This window comes from Marmota monax, unplaced genomic scaffold (assembly GCF_021218885.2).
Source record: "Marmota monax isolate L192 unplaced genomic scaffold, Marmota_monax_Labrador192_F-V1.1 WCK01_AAM20220418_F8-fsc00068, whole genome shotgun sequence".
NCBI classification, from domain to species: domain Eukaryota; kingdom Metazoa; phylum Chordata; class Mammalia; order Rodentia; family Sciuridae; genus Marmota; species Marmota monax.
The window spans coordinates 2,862,951-2,890,034 of record NW_026692352.1 but is presented as its reverse complement, the minus strand read 5'-3'; the positions used below and the strand labels follow the sequence as shown (position 1 = coordinate 2,890,034).

At 45.5% G+C, this 27,084-nt stretch overlaps 2 protein-coding genes across 2 annotated transcripts; one reads left to right on the top strand and one right to left on the bottom strand.

Annotated features, from left to right (window-relative positions):
* Positions 1-513: 513 nt before the first annotated feature.
* On the bottom strand, positions 514-26,880 carry LOC124090998 (uncharacterized). The gene is given in 8 exon segments (XM_046441859.2): positions 514-849; positions 1,317-1,461; positions 1,463-1,513; positions 13,616-13,764; positions 14,688-14,893; positions 17,592-17,726; positions 18,346-18,408; positions 26,733-26,880. Coding segments are annotated over 6 exon segments (954 nt in total). The 5' UTR covers positions 17,674-17,726; positions 18,346-18,408; positions 26,733-26,880; the 3' UTR covers positions 514-528.
* Positions 5,501-11,939, top strand: Lamtor1 (late endosomal/lysosomal adaptor, MAPK and MTOR activator 1). Its single transcript, XM_046441842.2, has 5 exons — positions 5,501-5,678; positions 9,855-10,000; positions 10,216-10,293; positions 10,639-10,765; positions 11,316-11,939. Exons 1-5 carry the CDS (start codon positions 5,637-5,639, stop codon positions 11,406-11,408), a joined length of 486 nt encoding a protein of 161 aa, XP_046297798.1. The 5' UTR covers positions 5,501-5,636; the 3' UTR covers positions 11,409-11,939.
* Positions 26,881-27,084: the final 204 nt, after the last annotated feature.

Sequence of the window (27,084 nt, the reverse complement as noted above, 5' to 3'; positions counted from 1 at the left end):
GCCAGGTTTGGGAAGCCTGCGCCTAAGCTCCTGTGTCATTTCTCCTGGCCCAACTTGGCACCAAGCCGATCCTTCAGGCCTCTCATTATCTGCTTTTTCCTCTGATTCCACGCAGAATGGTATGGGCTAGGGAGGAGAGGCTTTCTGAAGCCCAGATCTGAGAAGCCCTCATGCTCTCCTAGCCAGCAACTTTAATGTTAAGAGAGTGGATTAAATCTCTGAGCAGGGCAAGACTCCCCTGGAGTCACCCAGCAAACCAGTGACAGAGCTGGGTTGGGGGCTCAGGCCCATGGACTGTTGTCTATCCATGGATCTCTCCAGAAGGAGGGGGACCAATGGAACCAAGCAGCCTGATAGAATATGACACTTTGGGTCAGTGTGCAGGCTGGAAGGGTAAAGTTAGGGAGAAACGCCCCCCAGCTCTGAGCCCAGCACATGTCAGGCTCCGAACAGGGAGGAAATAAATGTTCTGAGGTCCTTGCTTGGGCAGGGGTAGGGAGTGTTGGTAAATATCCCTGGTCCTGGACCTCAGCCAGGTCCAGCATAGGTAAGCTGGGCTATGCCATCCTTGATAGCTGGGAAGTCTGGGAGGCCAGTGTGGTGGAGCCGACAGCGGTAGTGGCCACAGCTCTTGGCATACTGTAGGAAGCGAGGCGCACCAGGGAAGAGCACATGGTCAGCCAAGACAGTTGCAGCAGCTGGCAGCAGAGCATAGGCCTCTAGCAGCTGTAGGTCCCGCAAGTAATACCGGGGCCGATGTGCCAGGAGTACAAGGTCTGCCTGACTCAGCTGGTGCTGGGCTCGTAGGCGTGGGATCACCTCCTCTGAGCTGCCAACAATGAGCTCCACCTGTTGGGTAGGAGGTACTGGAGGTAAGGATTGGCCAGATTGCTTTCCCACTCTGGACCCAACCAGGATCTGGCTTACTTCATGTTAGGCATTTCTAGGTGCTTAGAACCCAAGAAATCAGGATTAGTATTGTCATTTCCATTCTGCCCATAAAGAAACTAAGATTCAGAGGATATGTTCTTTGCCCAAGGACTCACAGCTAACTAGAGGAAGGCTAAGATTTGGATTCATATTTGCTGGGCTCTGGAGACCTTCCTCTTAGCTGCTACTTTTGTCATGCAGAAGAAAATATTTGCAAGTGACTTGGGACAAGATGATAGGAGCTCACACATCCTCCAGGATCCCAGCTGCCTAAGTGAAGCTGCTTCCTTCTTCCTAAATGGGAATTCCTCAAAAGGGAGGCCTGGCTAGGGCAAGGCCTGGGGTAGCAGAGAAAAGATCAGGGTCAGGGGCATGGGGAGGCTGACCGTGTGCTCATCGAAGCCAGCCAGGCGAATGAGTTTTTCAGCTACTGCTGCTGTTCGTGGGTCCCGCTCCACCGTGACAAGGCGACCCCCAGGGGGCAGGGCACAGGCAATAAGCAAGGTGGAATATCCACAGTAGGTGCCTAGCTCCAGCACACAAGCAGGAGCCTTCTCCTCCACCAGCCGCACCAGGATCTGACCTACAGGGTGAGAGGGCTGTTGTAGAAGACATGGGAGATGGATGCAGGGCTCCTCATGAAAAGATATCTTCAATGCCCACCTGCCTCATTGCAGCTTCAACCACCTAAGATCCTACTTCTCTTGGATCATAACTACAGCTGCACTGCTCCCCGCTAGTCTAGTCTTCACTAGACTAGAAATCTATATAACATATCTGATCTTATCAATCCCTGCTCCTATGATTCTAAAAGCCTTTAGGATTGGACTTGAGAACCTCACCCTGGTGTTTAGGAACTTCTCATACCTGATCCTATCCTACCTTTCCAGCTACAGTTCTCAGCTCTTCTACCTATAACCTATATAACAGCCATCTGAAACAACTGCCCAGAATCAACCATGCTGTCTCATTCCTTCATGCTGCATTTGCATTTGTGGTTGGCTTTGCCTTTCTACACCTTCCCCTATCCACCTGTTAAACCTGAAACAAATCCTTCCAGACTCAGTTCAAATGTGGCTTCCTCCAGGAGAGCCCAGGCAAAAGCAACCATCCCTTCTTTGAGACTCCTGAGAAGCTTCCTGTTTCATCCCATTTTATTGTTCATTGGATATCTTTGTGATCTTGAATTTCTTAAGATTGTGAAAGCACTTGTGCTGGGAGTCGGGTCTGAGATAAATCCAGGTAGGCACTTTTCCTGATGTAGAATCAGATGTAGAAGCCTCTTTGGTAGGGAAGAAAGACTGGGACACAGATAATTAGAAAGCAATGAGTTACGTTATTCTTCCGTGTATTTTGCTCCCTTTGAGTCCAGCATTTGTGGCTGGTTCTATTGTGGCCTCTACCTCCTCTCCCAGCACCTAGCACATGCCTGGTACAAATAACATGGCAATAAATATTTGATGGATAAATGAATGACTTAATGCAGGTCTCTCATTCCCATATCAGAAAAAAGAGACCCAAAGAGGGTCACTAACCTGCCCAATTCACCAAGTAAGGCAGTGACAAATCCCAGATCTTAGGGGTACTTCCTGGAGCAGAAGGCTAGGTAACACTGACCTTTGACAGGCCCCATATGGCTCAGGTACTCGCAGTGGCTACTCCAGTGGTCCAGGGTGGTGAGGATGTGTCCAGGGTCTCCAGGTAGGGCATGGGTGAGCACATAGCTGAAGGCTCTCTCTTCAATCCGCATCCCTGACAGGCAGTCTTGGAAACTCCTCAGTAAGACTGTGCGCAGCAGCAGTCGGAAGTGGTGCCGATATCGCACCAGCAATGTTACCACCAGTGGCAGGAATGCCAGTGCAATGGCAGGGGACATGATCCCTACCTGGGCCTGAGATGGAGGGAGGCAGGGAGGGGAAACCCACACCACAATTTGTCATTCGTGGTCTTTGCCACTAGCAATTATTAGGCTCACATTTTACAAGCCATGGCTAAGGAAGATTAAGTCTTTTGCCCAGACTCACACAACAGAATTGGGATTTGAATCCAGGTTGGTATGATTCCAAAACACTGTACTTTAAAGGATGGCATACTGTCTATGTTCAGCACCCAACCCCATACCACCTCTTAATACTACTGACTTCTGGTCCCATCTCTACAACCCATTTCCCTTCATCCCTGAAGTCACCCCTTCTTCAGGACTTCTTTCTTCAGTTCCTCCTAGGATATCATACCCCCACCATATCCCACTATACAGTATGGTGGGGGTATGATATGGGTCTCTTCTGACCCATTACTGTGTTGCAAAAGAGCAAAGCTTTGTAGTCAAAAAACCCTTCACTGTCACTGTGGGCTGCTTCAGTAAAGGTAATCAAAACACTTCCTAAGGTGTTAGTGCGATGTCTTCCCACACCAGACTGTCCCTTTACTCTTCCCTGGGAATGGAAGGAGTCCTTGATTCTATATTTCATCTCCAGTCCTATCTTCCCTCTTATATTCCCCTTCCTCTGTGATCTCTCAGAATTCCCTTTATAAGTGCATACATACACATAAACACATCACACACACTCCCCTCCCCCAGCCCTCTTCTCCAAGTCCTTCTTCCATGTTCTGGACCACCCTCCCCTTCCAGATCTGACTTTGCAGGACTCCTTTCAAAGCTCCTGGTTGGAGGTGGGTAAAACACTATATGAATGGATGTGAATAGGTGAGTGATAGTGGACATGAACTGGGTGTGCTTGTGAACCCAGAAGGCCCGCTTACCTGGGCTAGAAGCTCCTGCTTAGGGAAGACCGGAGTACAGGACCAGAGGGGAAGTCCTTAGGGGAAGTAACCCTGAGACAAGAAGCTGGACCTGTTTTCAATAATTAATGCTGAAGCTGCTGTTGTTATCTGAGACCTGCAGTTCCAGTTACCAGACCCAGGGACAAGCTGGAGCTGCCTCCTGTCCGTCAGGAGCCTTCAAAAAACGTATAGAACTCCAGGGTCTTGATTTGAGGGTAACAAGTGCTACTAGGTTTGGTGACTTCTCCAACTTCTGTGATGACGACATGGACATGGTGTGAGCCAAGGTGATAGAATGGAATTTACTCAATTCAAAATTCAAGTTTTCTCTAAGCAAGTGTTAGGGCTTGGGTCACAGAGAAGAATTAGAACCTGTTTCTGTCCTTCAGGAACTCCAAGTTTGATAGAAGAAACTGATCTGGGAACAACAGAAGACAATATGCTGTGATCCTAGATTGGATGCTCCATTAGTACAAGGACTTTTGACTGTTTTTTTTTTTTTTAAAAACTGCTGCCTATCCAGATAAAACACTGTAAACATTTGTTGATTTAATAAGTGAGTGAAACCAGGTATAGTCTGTAATCCCAACCACTAGGGAGACTTGAGACAAGAGGATGTCAAATTCAGGGCCAGCCTGGGTGGCTCAGTGAGACCCTGTCACAAAATAAGGAGCTGAGAATGTAGTTCAGTGGTAAAGCACCCCTAGGTTCAATCCCCAATACTAAAAAGAAAATAGATGGTGGGGGGGACTAGAAGTATTTCCCCTGGGCATGGCATGGAGTGGGAAGCAGATGCCAGGCAATGAATCATCTGGAATGACAGACTTGGACCTCTTTCCAGGGCCCAACAGAAGGCAGGAGGCTTTTTTTTTTAAGCTGCTGGGGGTCACATCCTAGGCACCAAACGAAATCTCCAGCCTTGGGAGGGCTTTATTTATTAGCTGTGGATGGACACATTTTGTGGTGCTGAGCCTGGAACCCTGCCTCACACATGCTAGGCAAGAGCTCTACCACTGAGCTACAACTGCAGCCCCTTTGGGAAGGTTTTACAGAAAATCTAAGGCCACCTTTGTAAATTAGATTACTGTGGCTACTGTGAAAAGCTAGGATTGAAGAGAAACGCCTGAGGAGAAGGTCAACCATGTGGGTCTAGAGCCTCTACCGGGATGGTCTCTACTCCTATTTATCTTGTAAAGGTGTAAACCCCTCATCCCACGGGCATCAGGCATATAGAGCCTACGTGTGCACACCAACTGTATGATCTACAAGAATGGGGTCTGGATCCCACTCGCGGCTCGCATGGCATTTAAAAATGTATGGTGACAAGCTCGGTATGGGGCACAAGTCTGTAATACCATTGATTTGGGAAGCCGAAGGAGGATGTCAAGTTGGAGGCCAACTTCAGCAATTTTTCAAGACCCTGTATCAAAAATAAAAAGGGCTGGAGATTTAGCTCAGTGATAACCATCGATGGGTTCAATCAACAGTACCAAAGCAAAACCAAGAAGTGCATCATGGAGCATTTACATGAGTTCACTCACTGGCCCAAAAAGGTGGCCTAGGGGGCCATGCGATCACAGCGCAACTCACAAGAAGGGCACTACGGCCAGGGGTGGAGATGATTCCAGTTTGAGACTGAGATGATAGTCATATGACACACCCCTCTCTTTCCTCGTATCACGTGTCTCCTATCTTGTCACGTAGGGTGCGCCTTCTCATTGGGTGGCTATGATCACGGGGCTGGGGGCGGGACCGGAAGTCGGGGTTTTGGCAGTGGAGCCCAAGCGGCTCTGGGACGCTGTAGGCCCGGAGAGAAAGGCAGGTTGCTTGCGGGAGGCAGCCTCAGGTCATGTGACCGGAAGGGCTCTTGACGGACGCCGTCCCTCCTCCGCGCGGCCTGAGCGCCCGGCCCGACCCCGGCCATGGGGTGCTGCTACAGCAGCGAAAACGAGGATTCGGACCAGGTGCGGCCGCGGCAGGCGGGGCTCGGGAGTGAGGGCTAAGACCCTGAGGCTTGGGGCCCCAAAAAGACCTGCAGAGGAGGGCGAGCTGTACCGCGGGGCTCACTGAGTACGGAGGCCTGGAGGGGACAGATTACAGCGAGGACGCCTAGCCGAACTCCTACCCCTTTTGAAGTCCCAGGTCTCTACACAGTGCTGGCCTGGGGTTGAGCATGCAGCGGTCCAGCTGACGTGTTCCCATCTCTTCCATCTCTCCGTACTGTCAGACCTTTACAGCTTCATGGATCCTAAGCCTAGGTCCCCGGGAAACAGTCCCTTCCCAACTTCCTGTGCCTTCTCTGTGCTTGTATTAGTGGGTTTTGCGAATCCATTGTAGAGGTGGGTAAGCTGAGGCCCTTTAGCTAATCTGTCCTGAGATGAATCAGGAATTTACGTATCTTGTCCCTGGCGTTGGTTAAAAAAAAAAAAAAAGGCTACTGTTGGTCTGGGTTCAGAGAAGGCCTCTGGAAATTGGTGGCATTTGAGATAGCTAATGAAGAATTTCGTAGATACAATAAGGACATTGGGACGTGTGGGAAATTGGCTTGGGAAGCAAGATATTGGATTTACCTTTGGCTGATTTGGGAAAAAGAGTTGGGATGGGGAGCTCATTTGGTTCTGAGTTTGGCTTGCCTGGGTGAAAACGCTGCCTAATGCCTGAAAGTTTATAGCTAGAGGGTAGCCCTCTCAGGCTAGAGGGTACCTATCTGGAGAATGTGGCTGTGTCCCTCTTCTCCTTGGTACATTTGTACTTTTTTCTACCTGCCTGGACTGACCACCTTTGAGAAGGGAGACCTTTCCAAGGATGAAGTCTCAAACTGCTGGCTACTCACCTTTTTTAATTGCCTCTGAGTCTGGGACCTACCTTTAAACACATAGTACATACAGACAGCAGAATTTTCTCATCAAGTATCCTGCAGCATAGTGGGGGGGAGATGGTCACAGAAACAGAACAGTCTATCCCCAGTGAAGTTATTTTGGGATAAGGACTTAAAAACAGGAAAATGTTATTTGTGTGGGAAATATGAGTGGTTCCTGATACTCAATGCTCCATACACTAAGTGAACACAGTCATATTTCCCACCCAATGTTAGGCCTGCTTCATGACTTGTATTTCTCATTTCACTTTAGCCTGTTAGAGAAGATTGCATAATATTCCTATCTACTGGAAAAGTTGTGGTCTAGTAGCAAACTGATCCTTTAAAATATAATATGGATTCTTACAGGGAACAAGGTTTAATTCCTTATGAGAAAGGATACGATCTCCCAGCTTAAAGGGAAAGCTGAGCTTGCTGATCTCCTGAATCTACACCTTTCCTTTGATGGGCTCTCATTTCTGTTACTAAGCCCCAGAAAAGGTTCTTGATCAGTGCTGAGTGATTTGAAGTGTTCTGTGGCATAGGCCACAGCCATTCATCATCATCTCCAAGGCCCTCTTGCAGCTCTTGGGTAGGCCCCTATCCTACTCTTTTATTAAAATACTAAAGAGAAATGTGCAGTCAGGAATGGTGGGCAGTGGGCATGTTTGTAATCCTAGCTGCTCAAGAGGCTGGAGATGCAGAAGAATTGAAAGTCTAAAGTCTGGGGATGTAGTTCAGTGGTAAAGTACCCTAGGTTCAGTCCCTAGTATGGGGGTGGTGGGGAATGTATGAATTTTCAAGGGGCTTTTACAGGTGCCTCATTTGACTCTTGCCAATCATTTGTGATATAAGTATCTATTTAAAGGTGAAGAAAAAGTTCAGAGAAGCTAAGGGATTTAACCAACTCAAGAAGTACCCATGTAAACCATGTGCTGTATCTATTGGGCTGTCTCTTCCAGCCATGCTGTAGACCAGGTGGCCAGTCATGGGCAAGACACGTGGGTTCATGCTAAGGTAGACAGTGAAACACTGACTTGAGTTATGCTGACTCAAGGACAAACTTTAGTGTGATAAATCTACTCCATGCCCCACTCATCCTTTGGTGTAGGGTGATATTATTTGTCCATTCTGAAGCGGGTAGCATGACCTCTTCTAGGAGTCAGGCAAACAACCTTGTTCTTGAACTGCTAGTTGGGAGAAACTACTCTGTCCTTCAGGAAGATCTGTCTTAAGTAGGGGCTGGGGAAAGGAGAGACATAGGAAGCAAATCCGGGCCTCATTATGGAGCCAGCTTTCCTTAGAGTTTTATCTTTGACGTTTTGTCTTTTTCTTCTTCTTCTTTCTTTCTTTCTGTATTGGGGACTGAACCCAGGGTCTCATGCAGTGCTAAGCAAGTGTACCAATGAGCTACATACACTCCCAACCCCAACCCCCCATTTTTTTTTTAAATTTTGAGATAGGGTCTCTCTATGTTACTCAGGACTGTCCTCAAATCTGTGACCCTCCTGCCTCAGCCTCTGAGTAGCTGGGATTATAGCCACAATAGCATCTTTTTAGCCATTTAGTACTGAGGATGGAGGATGATAGAGGGTGTCTGGGGGTTTAGAGGTGATGATGCAGAAGCCCACAACTTCTTTCTCTTAATAATGGGAACTGAATTAAATGGCCTGAGGACACTTGGGCAACCTAGGCTTGAAAAGGAAGAGGAAGGTGAAGAGGCTGGGCCTGTCTAGGGTGGGGCAGGCAAGGCTGGAGGAAGTGGCCCTCTGTGAGGAGAGTTGTGGGGCTCCTACAGTAGGGAAGTCTGGTAGAAACTGAGACAAGCTTGGAGAGGAGCATTAAGGAATCTGGTAGGCTGGCTTTGAGAGCTGATGACTCAGCATTAGCCAGGTTCCACCCCCTCCATGGCCCTCCCTGCCCCATCCATCCTTGGCATTATCCTGAGCTCTTTGTGGCTTAGATATGCAACAGGTCTGCTTATCCAATTTGCAGCTGACACAAAGCCAGAGGGATCTGTAGCTGCTGGGCTTATTATAGTAGAGTCAAATCCAGAAAGAAGCAGGTTAGAACAGGGCCTGAAACAGGACTAGGAAGGCTAGATTTCAACTTAGGTCAGTTCTAGGGGATGTAATGGTCATCAATGCAGACTAGTAGTAATTGAGCTACTAGAATGAAGGAGGCTGCTCAGGTCACATTGAAAGAGGTATGATGAGCTAGGCATAGAGGCACATGTCCATAATCCCAGCCAGGGCAGGAGGATTGCAAGTTTGAGGGCAGCCTGGGCAACTTAGCAAGATACTATCTCCAAATAAAAAATAATTATAATAAAGATCTGTGGTAGAGCACCTCTGGGTTCTATTCCCCACTATTGCAAAATAAGTAAAGGCATCTGGAAAGCTTAAAAAAATGAAAGAGGTATGGTAGTTTGGCAAGAGAGGGAAAGCTCCACTGTTCTCTTAGGTCAGGATATACTAGGCACGCTTCACTTTGGTCTGGGAGTCATATACAGAGCGCAAGACAGGAGGGTGAACACCTAAGGTAAATGGACCTACCTCAAGAAGGGAGCAGAGTCATGATATCCCCTCAAAGGCTGGGCAGAGGTTTCTGCCCTGAGATGATCAGGATGGCCATGTGAGGGGTTGGGCTTGCTTGGAGCCTAGTATCTTGTCTAGACTCACCAGGGCCTTTGCATCTTTTTTTTTTTTTTTAATTTATTTTTTTTTTAAAGAGAGAGAATTTTTAATTTTTTTAGTTATCGGCGGACACAACATCTTTGTATGTGGTGCTGAGGATCGAACCTGGGCCGCACGCATGCCAGGCGAGCACGCTACCGCTTGAGCAACATCCCCAGCCCAGGGCTTTTGCATCTTGGGAACAGACAGCTTTGCTGGGGCAAGCCTTGTTTGAGGGATCAGGAAGGCACTTGACTTGCACTATTTTCCCTCTAGACTTTATTGTTTTGGTATTTTCCCACCTCCTCTGTCTTCTCCCTCCAATATCCTTTCTCCACTGGGTACTGGGTTGTATTCTAAACACCTATTATGTACCTCTATTCATCTGTGCAGGACCTCTAGGACCTCTTGGTCTACTTCATCCCAGACCACCAACTCAGCTGAGCTCCTAAGGGCAGTCAGGGACCAAGTCTTACCTAACATTCCATAAAGTTGGCACTTTTGAATATTCATATTTTAAAATATTTTTGGTGTTTAAAGATGAGAGCTGGGCTGAGGGGAGAAACACAGGAAAGTCCTGGGCCTGACTTCTCAATGGCCTCTCCTAGGACCGAGAGGAGCGGAAGCTGCTATTGGACCCTAGTAGTCCCCCCACCAAAGCCCTCAATGGAGCTGAGCCCAACTACCACAGCCTGCCTTCTGCTCGCACAGATGAGCAGGCCCTGCTCTCTTCCATCCTCGCAAAAACAGCTAGGTAAGTATGTGTCAGCACAGGCCTAGTGTAGAGTGGGCCTGGATATGGGGGATGGGATAAGGTCATTGAGGAGAGGTGGTGTTGGGCCCTGCCCTGCTCTAATGGACAGGTGGGGATATTGATGTCAGACAGCACTGGAATTGGCACCTGCATGGAGTCATGTTTGTCCCCCTTAGAAGTACTTGTCACGTCCTCTCTGTCTTCTTTCCTCAAAGCAACATCATCGATGTGTCTGCCGCAGACTCCCAGGGCATGGAGCAGCATGAGTACATGGACCGGGCAAGGCAGTACAGGTGAACATTGGGCCAGCTTGGGCCCCTCGTCTGCCCTCCATACCTTCCCATCTTTGGAGCCTGGGCCCTAGCACAGCCTCCTCATTTTGGTGCAGCCCAGGAGACTGACCACAAGCCACAGTTGATGTTTATGTCAGCCCTGTTTGCCCTGCGTAATCTTGAGGGTGCTGAGGACAAAGTTGCACCAAGAGTGAGTTTGTGATAAGCTGAGTGAGGCCCCTGTCATCTTGCTCCTCTGGCCTCACGGAGTGAGGCTTGCTGAGCTGGGCAGGACTGGGCAGGACCGGGTAGGGAAGCGAAGGCTATGGCCTAACTAACCTTCCCTGTCCCCTTCCTCTTGGCCAGCACACGCTTGGCTGTGCTGAGCAGCAGCCTGACCCATTGGAAGAAGCTGCCACCGCTGCCGTCTCTTACCAGCCAGCCCCACCAAGTGCTGGCCAGCGAGCCTATCCCCTTCTCTGACTTGCAACAGGTGAGCCACACCAACCTGCCTCCTTTGCCCTTCCCAAACTGCCCAGAGTATAGCAGAAGGGTTTACCACTCTGCCTCAGAAGAGGTAGGGAGTAGAGTTAGGGAAACATTCTGCCTTAGAAGAGGTAGGGAGTAGAGTTAGGGAGCCTTGTGGCCTACCCCAGTTTCTCTAACTTTTTCTGTCCTCACCAGTCTGTCTATCCTCAACCTTGATTGTTATTCTGGGTTTTTTTTTTTTTTTTTTCCTTCTGCCTTTCTCATCAGCTTTTTTTATTTTTTATTTTATTATTTTATTTTTTTTAGTTGTGGTTGGACACAATACCTTTTACTTATTTATTTTTATGTGGTGCTGAGGCTCAAACCCAGGGCCCTGCATGTGCTAGGCGAGCACTCTTCCACTGAGCCACAACCCCAGCCCTCTTATCAGCTTTTTGTCCTCCCTCATTCCCTCTTCTTTTCCCTCACTGCCATCCCATTCCCCCATTTCTCCTTTTCTGGATCCCCTCTCACATATTTCTCTATTCGTTTCCTCTCTGGCCCTTCTGCCTCAGGTCTCCAGGATAGCTGCTTATGCCTACAGTGCACTTTCTCAGATCCGTGTGGACGCAAAAGAGGAGCTGGTTGTACAGTTTGGGATCCCATGAAGAGAGGGGTCTTTGGACAGCTCTTCTCCTCTCTTCACCTGTCTCCATCCCACCTCCCATGGCCCCCAGCCTCACTTCGGCTTATACAGTACCCCAACCTGCTACTAATCACTGAGAAGAACGTGGAGGAGGAGAAGAGCGAGGCTAGAAGCCTGAGCAAGTGAGGATGGAGCAAGGGAGGGTAGAACCATTCAGGACTGGCCTTCAAAGCCCTGGCTGGGGTGGAAGCCAAGAGGACAGGGACTGGAAGGTCTTCACAGTCATTGGAAGGTGGAGATACCACTGTGGGAGTGAACACCAAGGGACCTAGGGGGAGGTCCTTCCCACCCTTTCTCTTGGCCTCAGATTCACTCCTGTCCCCCTTTCTCTGACTTGGTGCTCCCATGCACCTCACTAGGGTTTGTGCCCAGGGTCTGGATGAGCTTGAATTTGAATGAATTGAGTTTGTATTTCCAGTACCCTGGGTTTTTACATGTTTGGTCTTTTTTTCTTTTTGTTTGTCACCCTCGATAAAGGAAGTGTATTCATTTGTGTGCTGGTTCCAGCCCCTCTGTCCTGCCTACTACCCAACTATTTATTTCTGGCTATTCAAGTCTGTGAGCAATGAGATGGGGGAGGAGGTATCTTCTAGGATCATTAAGAGGAATCCAGAACTGTGTGGTGAGACACGCCGTAATCCTAGCAGCTTGGGAGGCTGAGGCAAGAGGATCTTAAGTTCAAAGCCAGCCTCAGCAAATTGGTGAGGCCCTAAGCAACTCGGGGAGACCTTGTCTCTAAATAAAATATAAAAAGGGCTGGAGATGTGGCTCAGTGGTGAAGCGCCCCAGGTTCAATCCTCCGTACCAAAAAAAAAAAAAAAAGAGGAACCTAGGAGAATTAGTGTTTAGAATTCCCAGGCTTAGCTTAGACTCAGCCTAGGCTAACCTCAAGTTGGATAAGACTGCTCTTATCCCTATCAAACACTGTCACAGCTGGACAGAACTAAATATGAGGCAGTTATGAATGCTGGAGACCCTGCTTCAGGCTCAGTAGAATTACAATGGCGCTAGGGGTGGAGGAGACCAGATTCTGCTAGGGATGCTTAATAAGGACCCAGCAAGCAAACGTTTTCAAAATCAGAAGATCTTTTTATCAAATGAAATCTTTATTTTTTTTTTGGTACTGGGAATTGAACCCAGGGACATTTAACCACTGAGCCATATCCCCAGCCCTTTTTATTTTTTGAGATTGGATCTCGCTAAGTTGCTGAAGCCTTAAAAAGTTGTTGAGGCTGGCTTTGAACCTGTGATCCTCCTACCTCAGCTTTCCAAACTGCTGGGATTAATAGGCATGCCTGGCTATGAAATGGAATCTTAAGCAGAATACCAACATATAAATATTAAGAGTAGGACTACTGTGATCTGATTGAAGTAGAACATAGCCCATCTTCTGGGCCTGTCTTTGAGGCCTCTGTCGCAGCTCCAAGAACCTGGCATTCTGTGAAGAATTTGGGAAATGCTGATCTCTAATCCCATGATATCTAAGTTGAAGAGAAAAGAGGGGCCCAGAGAGGCTAGATAAGTTTTCCAAGGACACATGCAAACCCAGGTCCCCTGTGTCTCTGGCCAGCAGGCCTTTCCCACCATTGCCTGCCTCAATGAAGTAATATTAGAGCTACTGGCAGTTGCTGGAGTTGGAGGGCATCTTTGCAAGGTACAAGTGACTTCTACTCTGAACAACAGCTCAAATCATTTATTCTCAAACTAAGCTGACTAGCTTCAGGCCTTCAGGACTGCTGGGGTCCTGGGAACCTCAGAGTGCATCCTACTTGATCCAGGCCTTCTTGGGCTTGATGTTCATGCGTTTCCAGACGTCAGCTGTGGTACGGTCTGCTTTGGTGACCCCACTGAAGTCGAACGTGGTGATACGGGGCAGGGTGCACAGCACATATTGCCTGTAGGGAAGACTTGGGCTGGGGGCCTGCCCCCCCACCAGAATCCCCTTCCCCTCCACCTGTTGCTGCTCTTTTCCCTCACTGCAAGGAATGGAGGGACCTGAATATGGTGAGAGAGAGACTGGGTTCATCCAAACTGATAGCAAGAAATGCTTATAGTTCTCCCTTCCCAGGTTTACATGTGGTAGAAGAATGGTCTTGGATTTCCTGTCTCCCCTTCTGTGGTCTCCCAGGGGAGCCCAACTGAATCCCAGCTCAGGGACAGGATACTTACCTATACCCCTTCTCTTCCTCTATGGGGTTACCATGGAGTGTCAAGCTTCGAAGCCGAGGAAGGACAGCTAACTTATTCACTTCCCCCAGGCTCTGGATGCTGTTTCCATGAAGATAGAGGACACTCAGATTGAAGAATGTTGTTAGGATCTGTTAGGGAGGAAACCGAAAGACAGTCTGGCAAGACCCTTGATTTCTGCTCAGGACTAACTTGCTGGCAAAAAAAGGAAGAGTTTGGGGAACAACTTGCCCTCTATTCCAATCCTTATAGCTATATTGGAGGATTCTAACCTACTTTAATTTACCTTTTAAGGGCTAGAGGGATATCACATTGAAATAGAACTGTGATCTCAGGAAAGAAGGTATGGGGACCTTCTGTCTTGGACAGGAGGTATAGGCCCCTAGTCCCATCACTGCTACTGTCTGGCCAGGTGATGGCTCTCCTGCTGGTCCCTGAGCCTTACTTGCTGCTTCACTAAAGACCTTCCCACTTGAGGTGAACTAAAAGTCTTATCACAGCAAGGGACCAGAGTACAGAGTATCATGCTAGGTACATAAGAGAAACTTTTAAGATATTAGTTAAATTAAGATCACTATATCAGGGTTACAGTCTCCCCATTTCTTAAAACATGAACCAGAAGTTGCAAAAAGTAAGTGTTGTACTTTTCTATCTACCTCATTCATAGCAGAACTCAGCATGAGACATAGTAGGTACCCAGTAATGACAGCTACAATTTTGCTTCAGCTATCCATGTGCCACTTGGTTCTTGTATCTTTTCATTTAATCCTTACAAACCCTTTATGATGCTGGCATATTATCCTGATTTTTCAGACAGGAAGGTTGAGGTTTTAAGAGGTTACGTGGCTTGCCCAAAGTCACAGTTAAGAGGCAAAGCCAAGGTTGGAATCTGCATCTGTGTGACCTTAAAGCCATGTGCTTTATACTACATCATGCTGCTTGTTTAACTTCCTTCATAAGATGGTAGAGAGGCTGGGGGATGGACAGTGGCCTTACCCTACCCGCCTCTCTCCATTCTCACCCCTTGACTGAACTCCTACAGCTAGAAACTCACAGGGTCAATGGAAGTCAGGTCATTGAAAGACAAGTCAATCCAGGCCAGGTTCTCTGGGTGCTCCAGGATCTGTGAAGCCACCTGGGTGAAGTCTTTCAGGTCATTGAGGACGTTGTTGTTCAGCCACAGGGACTGGGTCAATGACTTTCCTGACTTTGAATGCTTCAGTGGTCGGAGCCCTACCCTTGGCTCCTCGCTTATCAGATCTGTGAAGACAAAGTATGGCTTGGGTATATCATCTTTGCTTCTCTGGAAGGAACAAATCTGTCAAGATGAGCATCCCCAGATATAACCGAAGGGCTAACAGGCCATAACACTATGCTTGAGTTTAGAGTGACCCCTGTTCCATAAGCTCTTATCAATCGATGCAAGATTTAACTATGGGGTCAAAAACTTCCCATCCCAAACTCTTGGCTTTCCAGGTTCAGATGGTCTCGTGTCTGTGGTATCATTGAGTCCTCTGTGTACCACCTCTGTGTGGAGTTAGGAATGAGCAAAGCCACTTCTATTTTTTTTTTTTTTTTGGTACTGGGGATTGAACCCAGGGGCTGGGTTCACTGAACCACATCCCTAGCCCTTTTTTATATTTTATTTTAGAGACGCAACGTCTTGCTGAATTACTTAGGCTGGCTTTGAACTTGTGATCCTCTGGTCTCAGCCTCCTGAGCCACTGGGATTACATGCGTGTGCCACTGCACCTGGTGGTAATTCTATTTTATAGATGAGGAAATCTAAGAACTAGAGTTGTTGGGCTTGAACCAGGAAGATGACAGCCCAAATATCAAGAGTTGTCCACTAGTGGTACACATAGAATTTAATTCAATAGAATTCACCCTGATGGTCCTCCTTGTATTCTGATGGTGAGCTACAATGTCTAAAATATTGGATATATGATGGTGAACACAACAAGAGATAGTTCATGCCAGGCTCTCTGTGAACAATAGGGAAGGGATAAAGCAGATGTTTGTGTCTTGGAGGAGGTGGTTCAGGTAAAATGGAAGCAAACTGGCAGTATAGTATGATGAGTGCTTCTCCTCACTCAGTCTAGGAGCTCAGGGAAGTTTCCCAGGGAAGGTGAAGCCTGAGCTGGACCTCAGTGGAGATGTTAACCAGGCAAAGAATGTGAACAGCATAAGCAAAGCTACAGAACTGTAGAACAGCACGAGGGAGTGTGCACATGCACACTACATAAGAAGGGAAAAGGAAGCAAACCAAATTGTTTTCCCTCCTTCCAGTACTGGAGATTAACCCAGGGTTATACATACTAGGTCATCATTTTACTGAACTACATGCCAGTGCATTTTGTTTTGTTTTTGGATACGAGTCTTGCTAAGTTAGTTACTTGTCTGGTCTCAACGTTTTTTTTCCTTTCTTTTGGTATGGTTCTGGGGGCACTCTACCACCAAGCTACATCTCCAACCCCTTTTTAAAATTTTATTTTGAGACAAGGTCAACTAAATTGCCAAGGTTAGCCTTGAATTTGTGATCCTCCTACCTTGGGCTCCTGAGTTGTTGGGATTACAGATGTGTGCCACCACAACTGTCTCAATCATGAGTCTTAAATGCCAAGCTAAGGGTTTGGGGCTTTTTCCTATAGGTGATGGGAAGGAACTGACGCATTTAAAGCAAAGGAGATGGTTCAGATTTTTCACTTGAAAGCTCACTGTGAAGCTTCCAATTCAAGTATAGATTTTAGGGGGTGGGTGGCATGAAAAGACCAATTTGGCTCTGTCAGTCATCTAAGCAAGAGATGAGAGGGACATAAAATCAACATGACTTGGCCAACTGGATGTGAAGATAGTATAATAGTATATTCAATGGTGGTACTCAGTTTTTTTTTTTTGTTGTTTGTTTGTTTTTTTTTTTTGGGTGACTGGGTGGATGCCAGTTCTGTTATCTCATAAAGAACTAGTATAAGGTGTACAAGTTAGGGAACAGAGACTCTCCAGAGAGTGAGAATAGAGACAAGGGTCAAAGAGGAAGAGGAAGCCATAAAAGAACTTAACAAGTAATTATGGGATGACAGGGAGAACCAGGAAAGAACAGTTTTAAATATGTCCAGGGAGTCTGGCAGAAGCCAGAATGGAGTGAGTTCCAGAGTGAATGGGAGGAAAGGAAGTATAAGAAGGTAGCCTTAACAACCACCTCAGAAAGTTTGGCTGAGGAGGAGAGACATATCCAACACTCCCACCCCCACTTCATTTTTTAAAAATGAGGTCCATAAGACAGATGGACCTTGCTTAGGCACATAGTCAATTGCAGAGTCAGAACTAGACACCAGTTTGGGTTTTGGGTCCTTATTCCCTCTTGCCCCTAAGCACCCCCTTGTTTTTACTTTTCTTTTTCTTTCTTTTTTTTTTTAATCAGTCTAAAGGGGAAGGAAGTATTTGCCAAACCTAGCCAGCATGTCTTCACATTCCCTTCCATTCTCTTATTAGACACACTGTTCCCACCCTCACCCACCACTAACTCTCCTCTCCTCAGTTTCAGGTCAGGCAGCATCCACTAGGTGGCTGTCTGTCATAATCCTGGAGTAGGTGGGATCCTGAGGTGGCAGAAGGGTACTGGAGCAGAGTACCACTGCTTGTGAAGAGACTCCTAATCCTGCCTTCCTCCCCATACCTGAGAACCTTCAAATGAAATGAGTTAGGTGAATAAAAATTAAAAGTCAGGAGTTCAGTGTGCTTGCACAGCATGTGTGAGGTCTTGGGTTTGATCCCTGGCACCAGCGGGAGAGGGCAAAAAAATCTCCCATTTCCTTCTTATCCTGCAAAGATAACAACAAATCTGCAAGTGTATGTGCAGAGTCTTCTTAGACTTTTAAGTGGAAGACTGGTCCCTCCTTAGGGACCATACCAGGCCTGCTGCCATGGTGAGTGGGAGTGCTGGATTTTGTGGGCTGACCTTGGATGACATGGATGCTTCTGAAGGAGTAGTCGAGAGGGGGCTCCTGCACCGAAGTGTTCTTATAGTCCCGTTTGCTCATAGTTCAGGCCATCATTCATCAGGTGCAAGCATGGGCCTTGGTAGTCCGGGTTCCTAGGAGGACAGAGAACACATGTTTCCAGGTACAAGGTACATCCAAACTTCAATTTCCCCATAGCCTTCCATCTCTGCTTTCTACTCTCCATTCTAGTAGGCCTGCCCAGCTGCATTTCCATTTTAAGATATTAATCATTATTTCTTGCATTTGTAAGGCACTTCTCAAAGCATCTTCACATCTCTTAGAACTCATTTCATAGTTATAAACACCCATTTCTATTTTCTAGAGAAAGAAATGAGACCCAAGGGGTAAAGGACTTGCCCAGAGTTAAGCCAGTGAGTCAGTGGACTGCAATAACAAGTCTCCTGAATCCTACTCAGAGTCTTTCTGCTACTCCATAGTAGTTACCACGGAGACCATCTTCATACCTACCCTCTGGTGACATCAACTGTGTTATTCTATTGCTTAATAAACCCTTGAGGGCCAGCACTGAATCTGGTTGGTGTCTGAGAGCCCTTCCCATTTCTGATCCAGCTGGGGATTTGCTACCTTCTTTCCTCCGCTTGTTGGTCAGCCACATCACCTTTCTATCCAAAGACCCTACTCTCAACCACATCCAGAGTGTAGCCATACATATAAACACACACATAAAACCAGATTCTACTTCTCACTCACCTGTCACTGATGACTGAAACTCCACCATTAGGGATTCGTTCCTTTGGGTTCAGGGTTTGTTCCCTGTTAAAATGGAAATTCACTCTGAGAGGGGTAAACATAAAGTTACCAGTTATTTGCAATGTGGTGTGAATTGTCTTATCAGATCCTTTCCAGTATATTAGCTAAAGTAAATCTGAGAACAGGTTTTTACTGGAGATGGGCAAGCTACAGAATACTACTTACCTGGGATGAAGAGAGCTGAAAAAACTCATTTTGCCAAGGAAGTTTTTTTTCTTTCTTTCTTTTTTTTTTTTTTTTGTGAATCATACAAACAAAAGACAAATAGATGGACAAGTGCATGTCCTAGTTAACCTCCCCCTTTTGCACATCATCTACTGCTGTCACCTCCTCTGCATTAATACTTTCCCTCCTTTCCAAAAGGATGAGGTTTTCAGTAACACACTGTTAAAGCAGGATGATCTGTAGAACGGTGCTGTCCAATAGAGATATAATAAAAATCACAATTGCAAGCTTCATATGTAATTTTTAACATGTAATTAAATTAGGAGCAATAATAAAGTAAAATTAAACTAATTTCATCTCAAATTTTTATTTAATCCAATATATCCAAAATATTCAGCATGTAATCAATATTAGAAATTACTAAGATATTTTACATTATGCCCCCCATCCCAATTTGAATTAGCTACTTGTGACTAATGGCTATACTGGACAATGCAGATGCAGAAAAATAAATGTGGAAAAGGAAGATCAGAAAGTAGATTAAAGGAAGAGATGTATCAGGGACTTTAATAATCTACACTTAGCTGGGCACAGTGGTACATGTCTGTAATCCCAGCAACATGAGGGGCTGAGGCAGGATTGCAAGTTTAAGGTCAGCCTCAGCAATTTGGCAAGGCCCTAAGCAACTTAGCCAGACCCTGTCTCAAATAAAAAGGGCTGGGGATGTAGCTCAGTGGTCGTGTGGGTTCAATCCCCAGTATCACACACATAAAACCTATGACTATATGTAGTTCCAAAATTCCTGGCAGCTAAAGCAAAAAGGAAAACCTTGGACTATTTAGTTTTCATCACTGTATTCAAAGAATAAATTATTCTATGTGCAGAGACAATGAAACTGGCAAGTTTTGTTTTGTTTTTGGTACTGGAGATTGAACCTAGGGCCACTCTATCACTGAACCACACCCACAGCCCTTTTTTTTTTTAATTTTTGTTTTTAAATTTTGAGATAGGGTCTCACTGAGTTTCTTAGGACCTGAGTTCCTGAAGCTGATCTTGAATATGCAATCCTCCTGCCTCAAGCCTCCTGAGTCACTGGGATTACAGGTGTATGCCACCATGCCTGATGGGAAGTATTCTTAAAATGGAATTTCTGGGGGCTGGGACTTTAGCTTAGTGGTAAAGCACTTGCTCTGGGATGCTTGAGGCCATAAGTTTGATCCTCAACAATACCAAAATAAACAAATGGATTTTCTATTAAAAACCAAGGACCTGAAATACAGTACAAATAAATTCATTTTTTGGTGATTTAATGTAGGCAAGGATAGAGTTTAGTAGGTTTAGAGGGTTACAAAGGGAATGTCTTGCTTTCAAAAAGTAGCAGTCTCACCAGGCACAGTGGTGCATACCTGTAATCCCAGTGACTTGGGAGGCCGAGGCAGGAGGATCACAAGTTCAAGGCCAGCCTCAGCAATTTGGCAAGGCCCAAGACTCTGTCTCAAAAAATACAAAGGTCTAGGGGTGAAGCTCAGTTGTAAAGCACCTCTGGGTTCAATCCCTTTGAATTCCCCCAACCCCCCAAAATATAGCAATCTCATCTGAGCTTTGGGGAAGTGCCAGCTTGAGTCACACAACAGCTGAATTCTCTGTTGAGTGGTGGACTGGCCCCATGGACATGTGCTGTTGATTAGGGAGACCTGAATCTTTAGATATCAAATCTATAGGCAGAATGTGATGAATGACAGGGACATAGGAGCTGGTGTTGGAGACTGAGACCAGCAACCCAGAGTCTCTTCAAAGAACAACAGAAGCATGACAGGGGTGTGGTCGATCTAGAGCAGGTTACCAACTATGTGGAGGAGTAGGAGATCCTGATTTCTACTCCGGAGATAACCATGATTGTCACTGGAGATAGAAGGTCCTGGGAGCGGAAAGTCAAGCTGTAACAGAAGGTGGAACTGGCAAAAGTCACAAGGAGGAAGATTGGGGGCTGGCTAAGAAGATCCCACAAGTAGCAGCAGAATGGATTTTGTAGGAACACATAGACAATGTGGTAGAGGCTCTTATTGCCCTAACTGACAGGTACTTTCTTAGACATGCTGGATTAACATTACAATAAGAATTTTGTGTCTTGAGTTGGCCATGCTGGTACACACATATAGGCCCAGTGACTCTGGAGGCTGAGGCAGCAGGATTGCAAGTTCGAGGCCTGCTTCAGCAACTTCATGTGAGACCCTGTCTCAAAATTAAAAAAAAAAAAGGGACTGGGGATATAGCTTAGTGGTAAGACACCCATGAGTTCAATCCCCAGTCCTCCCTGCAAAAAAGAAAAAAGAAAAAAAGGTTGTTTTTTTTTTTTTTTTTTTTTTTTTTAAGTCTTATTCCATTTTGTCCCATCATCCCAGTTGTGGAACACCTATAAAAATTTATAGTGGAGGGACTGGGGTTGCAGCTCAGTGATAGATAACTTGCCTTGCATGCATAAGGCACTGGGTTCAAAACTCAGCACCACATAAATATAAACAACTAAAGATAAGTGTCCATCTACAACTAAAAAAAATATATAGTGGAGCCAGGTGTAGTGGTACACACCTGTAATCCCAGCAGCTTGGGAAGCTGAGGCAGGAGGATCGCAAGTTCAAAGCCAGCCTCAGCAAAAGCAAGGCACTAAGCAACTCAGTGAGACTTTTTCTCTAAATAAAGTACAAAATAGGGCTGGGGATGTGGCTCAGTGGCTGAGTGCCCCTGAGTTCAATCTTTGATACCAAAAGAAAAAGAAAATCACAGTGGTGCAGTGGCACAGACCTGTAATCCCAGTGGCTCAGGAGGCTGAGGCAGTAGGATTGCAAGTTCAAGGCCAATCTCAGCAACTTAGTGAGACCCTGTCTTAAAATAAAAAATAAAAAGGGCTGGGGAGGTAACTCAGTGGTAAAGTGCTTCTGGGTTTAATCCCCAGTATCTTTCCCAAATTAATAGTGTATAGTACATAATATACTATATATATTTATATATATATGTATATAAACACATATATAAGCTTTGGACTGTATTTCCAATCTATTTTAATGCACCTGTGTCAACAGACTGAATATTTGCACAGAATTGAAACCTGAGACTTAATGGGTTAAAAAAAATCTACAGGTACTCAACAAAGCAAATAGCAAATGAAACCTAGCTTAGAGTCCTTCCCACATCAGCACCTGTAACAGGTTTGATGCCTTTGAGTAAGACCGAATATTCCTCTCAAAATATGTACTGGGTTGGAACCCTAGAATTCTATACCACTGAACATGGATTTTACCTTAAAATACTGAAGGGCATATTTTTACAGTTAATCTCCTTAGTAACCATAGACTCTCAGTGCATCCTAAGACCTAATTTTGTGTAGCTCCTGATGAATTTTCTGAATGAGTTAGTAGTAAAAATTGAGCCCTAAGAAGCTGATCAAATTTGCTTGTTGGAAAGAGTTATTAGCTTTCTCCATTTAAACAGGTTTAAATGGAGGTTGTGAGCTAGCATCTTATCCATCATCTTACACAGAACCTGGTTTATGACAGGCAATCAGGAAACTTGTGGGATGAATGAAAGAAAAACTGCCTCGTACAGGATTTCTGTTTTCTGTTTTGGGAGACTTGATGCTAAGCTGTTCTAACAATTGGTTCCCAGGTTCAGCTGTTTCATTCCACACTTCATTCACAGTAAGATATCAATTCAACACTGCAAACATTTGTTGAGTGCCTGCTGCCCTGTGCCTGACCAAAAGGAATGAAGCCAAGTACAAATAATAGAACCCTGTCATGAGCACAGAAAGACCTGCTGGGTTTCTATTGATTGTGGCAAACCGGCCAGCATCCAGTTTCCAGTAACAGCTGCCTGCTTAGTGAATACTCTTTCGTGTTTCAACACTCAGCTCCAGTGTACCTTCTTTTATAAAGTCTTTCTTTTCCAGATAAAATTGATCAGTGCATCCTGAATTAGACTGATTGCTTTGATGGTCCCTATTCATGGTCTCCCCTGTATCCATCCCTTTTTGCCCTATACCTTTGTAGTTCCATCTCTCTTTGATGCTGGGTTCAGCATTTTAACATGTTCTGTCCAATGGGATGTTGATAAACATGAAGCTAACAAACTTTAAAGCAGAGATTGCTCTCTGCTAGTGCCGTGAGAACGTGGCTGGCCTTTTGGAATGATATGAGAGATGTACAGGTAATCAACATGTGAAAGAGAGCCAGTGATCCCAGCTGAGGCCATCCCAAAATAGGCTATGGAGAGCCACCCAACCTACAGATGACTGCAGTCACATGATGAGGTTAGCCATGACCAAAACCATACAACTAAGAGACACAGAAGCAAGAACAAATGCTTATTGTTGTAAGCCACTGTGTTTTAGGATGCTTTGTTATACAGCAATAGCAAACTGATGCTTACCCCCACTGTACTTTGAACAAAATTTCATCATAGCTTGTTTGCTCACCTGTGAAATGAACACAAATCCTATCTTGGAATCTATTATGTGGCCTACAACAAGTGCTCAATAAATGAAAACAGTTGTTGTCTCTGTACTCATTTCTTTTTTTTTCTTTTTGTATTGGAGACTGAATCTAGGAGTGCTTCACCACTGAGCCACATCCCCAGTCCTTTTAAAATATTTATTTATTTATTTAACTGGGGATTGAATTCAGGGGTGCTCAACCACTAAGCCATATTCCCACCCATATTTTGTATTTTATTTAGAGACAGAGTTTTGCTGAGTTGCTTAGGGTCTTTCCAAGTTGCTGAGGGTGATTTTGATCTTGTGGTCCTCTTGCCTCAGTCTCCCAAGTCACTGAGATTACAGGCATGTACCACGACACCCGGCTCTCATACCCTTTTTACCAGCTGCAGAGTATTCCATAGAATCTTTCATACTTTTAACCTTATTTATCCAGCTCCAAATTGACACAGATTTGTTTCCAGTTTGGGGAAATTACTAACAACTGGAATTTGATTTACTGCCAGTCTATTTCTGCCCTGTCTCAGACAGGTAATAACAGAAAGTTACGGGAAGCTTTGAGGAATAACCAGGTGGGGAACTTGGAAGACTGATCAGCCTAGCTTACTACTTGTAGACTACAGGTAGGAGAAAAACCAAAGAATGTTGGAAAAATCTGTTACATAATCTAATGTATTCTGGCAAGTTATATTCCCAGGTGCCAAAGGGAAGCTCAAGATTCAGCCTGGTCTACACTCTGCTCCCATCTCATATCCTCACCTCTACCTGCAGTTCAGCCAAATGCAACAATTCACAGCAAATTCTCTGCACCTGCCTCTAGGCCTTTGGAAAAGTTTCTCCTTTTACTCTCTATTTGGAATATAGATTCTTTCTTTATCCGTTTTATTCTTGTTTGTCCTTACTTTAGGACTTATCTCAGGATTCCACTTTTCTGAGAAGCTTACCCTTATCCCCAAATCTCGACATGGAACTTCTTTTCTTGGTTTCCATAATGCCCTATATTTATTGCCACCACAGCACTCATAACACTATAATTATCTGCTTGTTCTTTATATGATTATAAACTCCACCAGGGCAGGAACCATATTTTTTCTCATAGTTGAATCTCATAGTGGTGGCAAGCAGCAGGTACTTAATACCTAAAAAACTGCAAATGAATTATATTACAAGGAGAAGGACATGAGGTTGCTCTAATTTAGGGATATGATATTTTCATTACTGAAGAACTGATTGACAACTCTAAAAGATAAAGTACAGGGGGAGAAAATACAGGATAGGAGGGGGAAGAGCATTTCAGGGGTTGGGGGTGTAGCTCAGTGGTATTGCACACTTAGCATGCACAAAGCCCTGGGTGCAATCCCCAGCAACAAAAGAAAAAGAAAAGCATTTCAGACAGAAGTCACAGCTTGAAGACCTTAAAGAAGGATATGTAACTGAAGTGAAAAGTAGGTATTATGGTTAGAGTAGAGGTTAGAGAGTGGGCAGGAGCCACCCTGAGATGTTGCATTATGTTAAGAGCAATAGAAAGCCACAAACTATACATTTAAATGAGGTTGGGGTGGGAGAGTGAATATCATCAGGTTTGATTTTGAAGGATTAATTTGGTTACAGTTCACAAAATGGCTGGGAAGGAAGGCAAGAAGGATGTGGACTAGAAAAAGATATTTAGGAAGTTAAGCTGGCTGGACTTAATGATAGATGAAGAATGGAAGAAGTATGAAAGATAACTTGGCCTGGGTATGGTGAATCCCAGCTATTTGAGAGGTGGAGGCAGGATGATTGAAAATTTAAGACCAGTCTAGGCAACTCAGCAAGACTGTTGTCTTTTTATTTTTTTATTTTTTTTTTAGTTGTAGATGGACACAATACCTTTATTTTGTTTATTTAGTTTTTTTATGTGGTGCTGGGGATGGAACCCAGTGACTCACGCATGCTAGGCAAGTGCTCTACCACTGAGCCACAAACCCGGCCCCAGACTAGTACTGGGGGCGGATACTTGGGTTTGGGGCTTATTATATATTGTGGGACCACTGGAAGACATTCAGGCTTGGAGGGTTGAGGGTTGGGTTGGAGTGGTGTACAGATGGTTGCCTTTGAGTTATCTTTTTTTTTTTTTTGAATTTTTAATATTTTTTTTTTTTTAGTTTTTGGCGGTGTATGTGGTGCTGAGGATCGAACCGGGGCCGCACGCATGTGAGGGGAGCGCGCTACCACTTGAGCCACATCCTCAGCCCCGCCTTTGAGATATCTTGAAGGAGATAATGAAGGATGCAATTGGCTATACGGATATAGAACATAGATATGAGGGCTGGGCTGGATACACTGCTTACAGGTGACAAATGAAAATTGTGGGTGGGAGGAGGACTCAAGAAGAGAAGATAAAGTGAGGTGGGAAGCAGACAAAGGACCAACCCTGGCCAGGCCTGTAATTTCATCGATTTGGGAGGCTGAGGAAGGAGGACCAGAAGTTTGAGGACAGCCTCAGCAACTTAGCAAGAAAGATCTGCCTCAAAATTAAAAAAAAAATAAATAAATAAAAAAGGGCTGGGGTGTAATTCAGTGGTGAACCACCGAGTTCAATCCCCAGTACAAACAAACAAGCAAGCAAACAAAAACAAGCCTGGAAGAACTTTAAGACAGGAATGGGTCAATAATCAGGTCTAGCTACTTATGGGCACTTCAGAACACAGGGGTTGTTAGCCAGATTGTTTTCTGTTTAAATATCTTCAATTCCTAGTGTCTTTAGTCTCTCTAGTTCCCTTTCTCATTAAAACTTTCAGGGAAGGACCTGAAACTCATTCAGGCTTAAGTATAAATAACCCAAAGTAGGCCATACAGGTTCCTTTTCTCTGGGGCAGTTTAACCCATTTCTTGGAAAAAGCCTTTAAGATATATAGAGACAGTACGTTTAAGCTAAAGAGATGTGGTTGGAACTTGAAGAACTGGAGTCTACTTATAGCTTTATTACTGATTTGATGTGTGGCCTTGGGCAAGTCATTTCAATGGGTTTTGGTTTTCCAGTCTGTGAAATGGGGATAAACATTCTTGACTCACAGATAGATCTGTTATGAGCATAAAGAGACTGAAAGAGCTAAAATGCAACAACTCTGTCACGAGGACTGCAAAAGGAAATGAAGCTTAATTACTGAGCTTCAAGAAGCAGACCATGAAGGTGTAGGAAGAGGTTAATTTGGAGATACTTGCAGTGTGTATGGGAGGAACATGCAGACGTTCTGAGAATGGATCTTACTGTTTGGAAGAGGAAGGAAAGTGACCCTTCAAGCTTCATAAAATTTCCACATCTCCAAGAATTCGGGGCCATGATTTAGTCTATCTAGTGCTATTCCCCTGTCTCGGTTCCTCTGAGGAAAACCAACTCCAGATTTCCGATCTCCTAGGTGTGTTTGGGACTTGAGGCATGCGTCCTGGAAACCTTGATGTTGCGATAGGGGGTTAGGAAGCACCCTTAAATCTGTATGGGCATGTATCTCAGCGCTCTTCCCCTCTCCTACCCCCCAGTCTATCCTATATGGTGGAGTGTTGAGTTCACTGTGAAAGGGGGTTAGGATTGGGAGAAGGTCTCTGATTAGGGAGCTTTCTAGTTCTTTTGTGGAGCCCCTCCCCTCTCTATAGTGTTCTGGTTCCCTTGTTCCTGTTTTCCCGCCCGACTCACCTACAGTCGCTTCCGCTCCAGCCACTGCGCCCCACTACTTTTAGGGTTACTAATCGCAACTCTCCTTGGCAACTACCTGCGTCACCACGCCCCAGCTGGAGCCATAACCACGATGCCTAACAGGGACCTGTAGCTGGGGGGGCGGGGCCCCAGGGTGATGCTGGGATTCGTAGTTCTTTTACCCTCAAGTCCAGGTCGGGGGGCCGGAAGTGTGACACGACTTCGCCTTTCCCAGTGGCCCTCACACTTCCTTTTCCTGGGTCCTCAAGCGTACCCTTAGAACGACAGCAGCTGACAGGGGCCAATCAGAGGGCGGCGCGAAGGGGCGGGGCCATAGTTTAAACTAATTGTG

Excerpts from the sequence above, each read along its gene's own strand:
- Lamtor1 (XM_046441842.2), top strand. The coding sequence starts at position 5,637 with ATGGGGTGCTGCTACAGCAGCGAAAACGAGGATTCGGACCAG. Across the intron at positions 5,679-9,854 it reads AAAACGAGGATTCGGACCAG|GACCGAGAGGAGCGGAAGCT; the intron begins GTGCGGCCGCGG and ends GGCCTCTCCTAG. Across the intron at positions 10,001-10,215 it reads ATCCTCGCAAAAACAGCTAG|CAACATCATCGATGTGTCTG; the intron begins GTAAGTATGTGT and ends CTTTCCTCAAAG.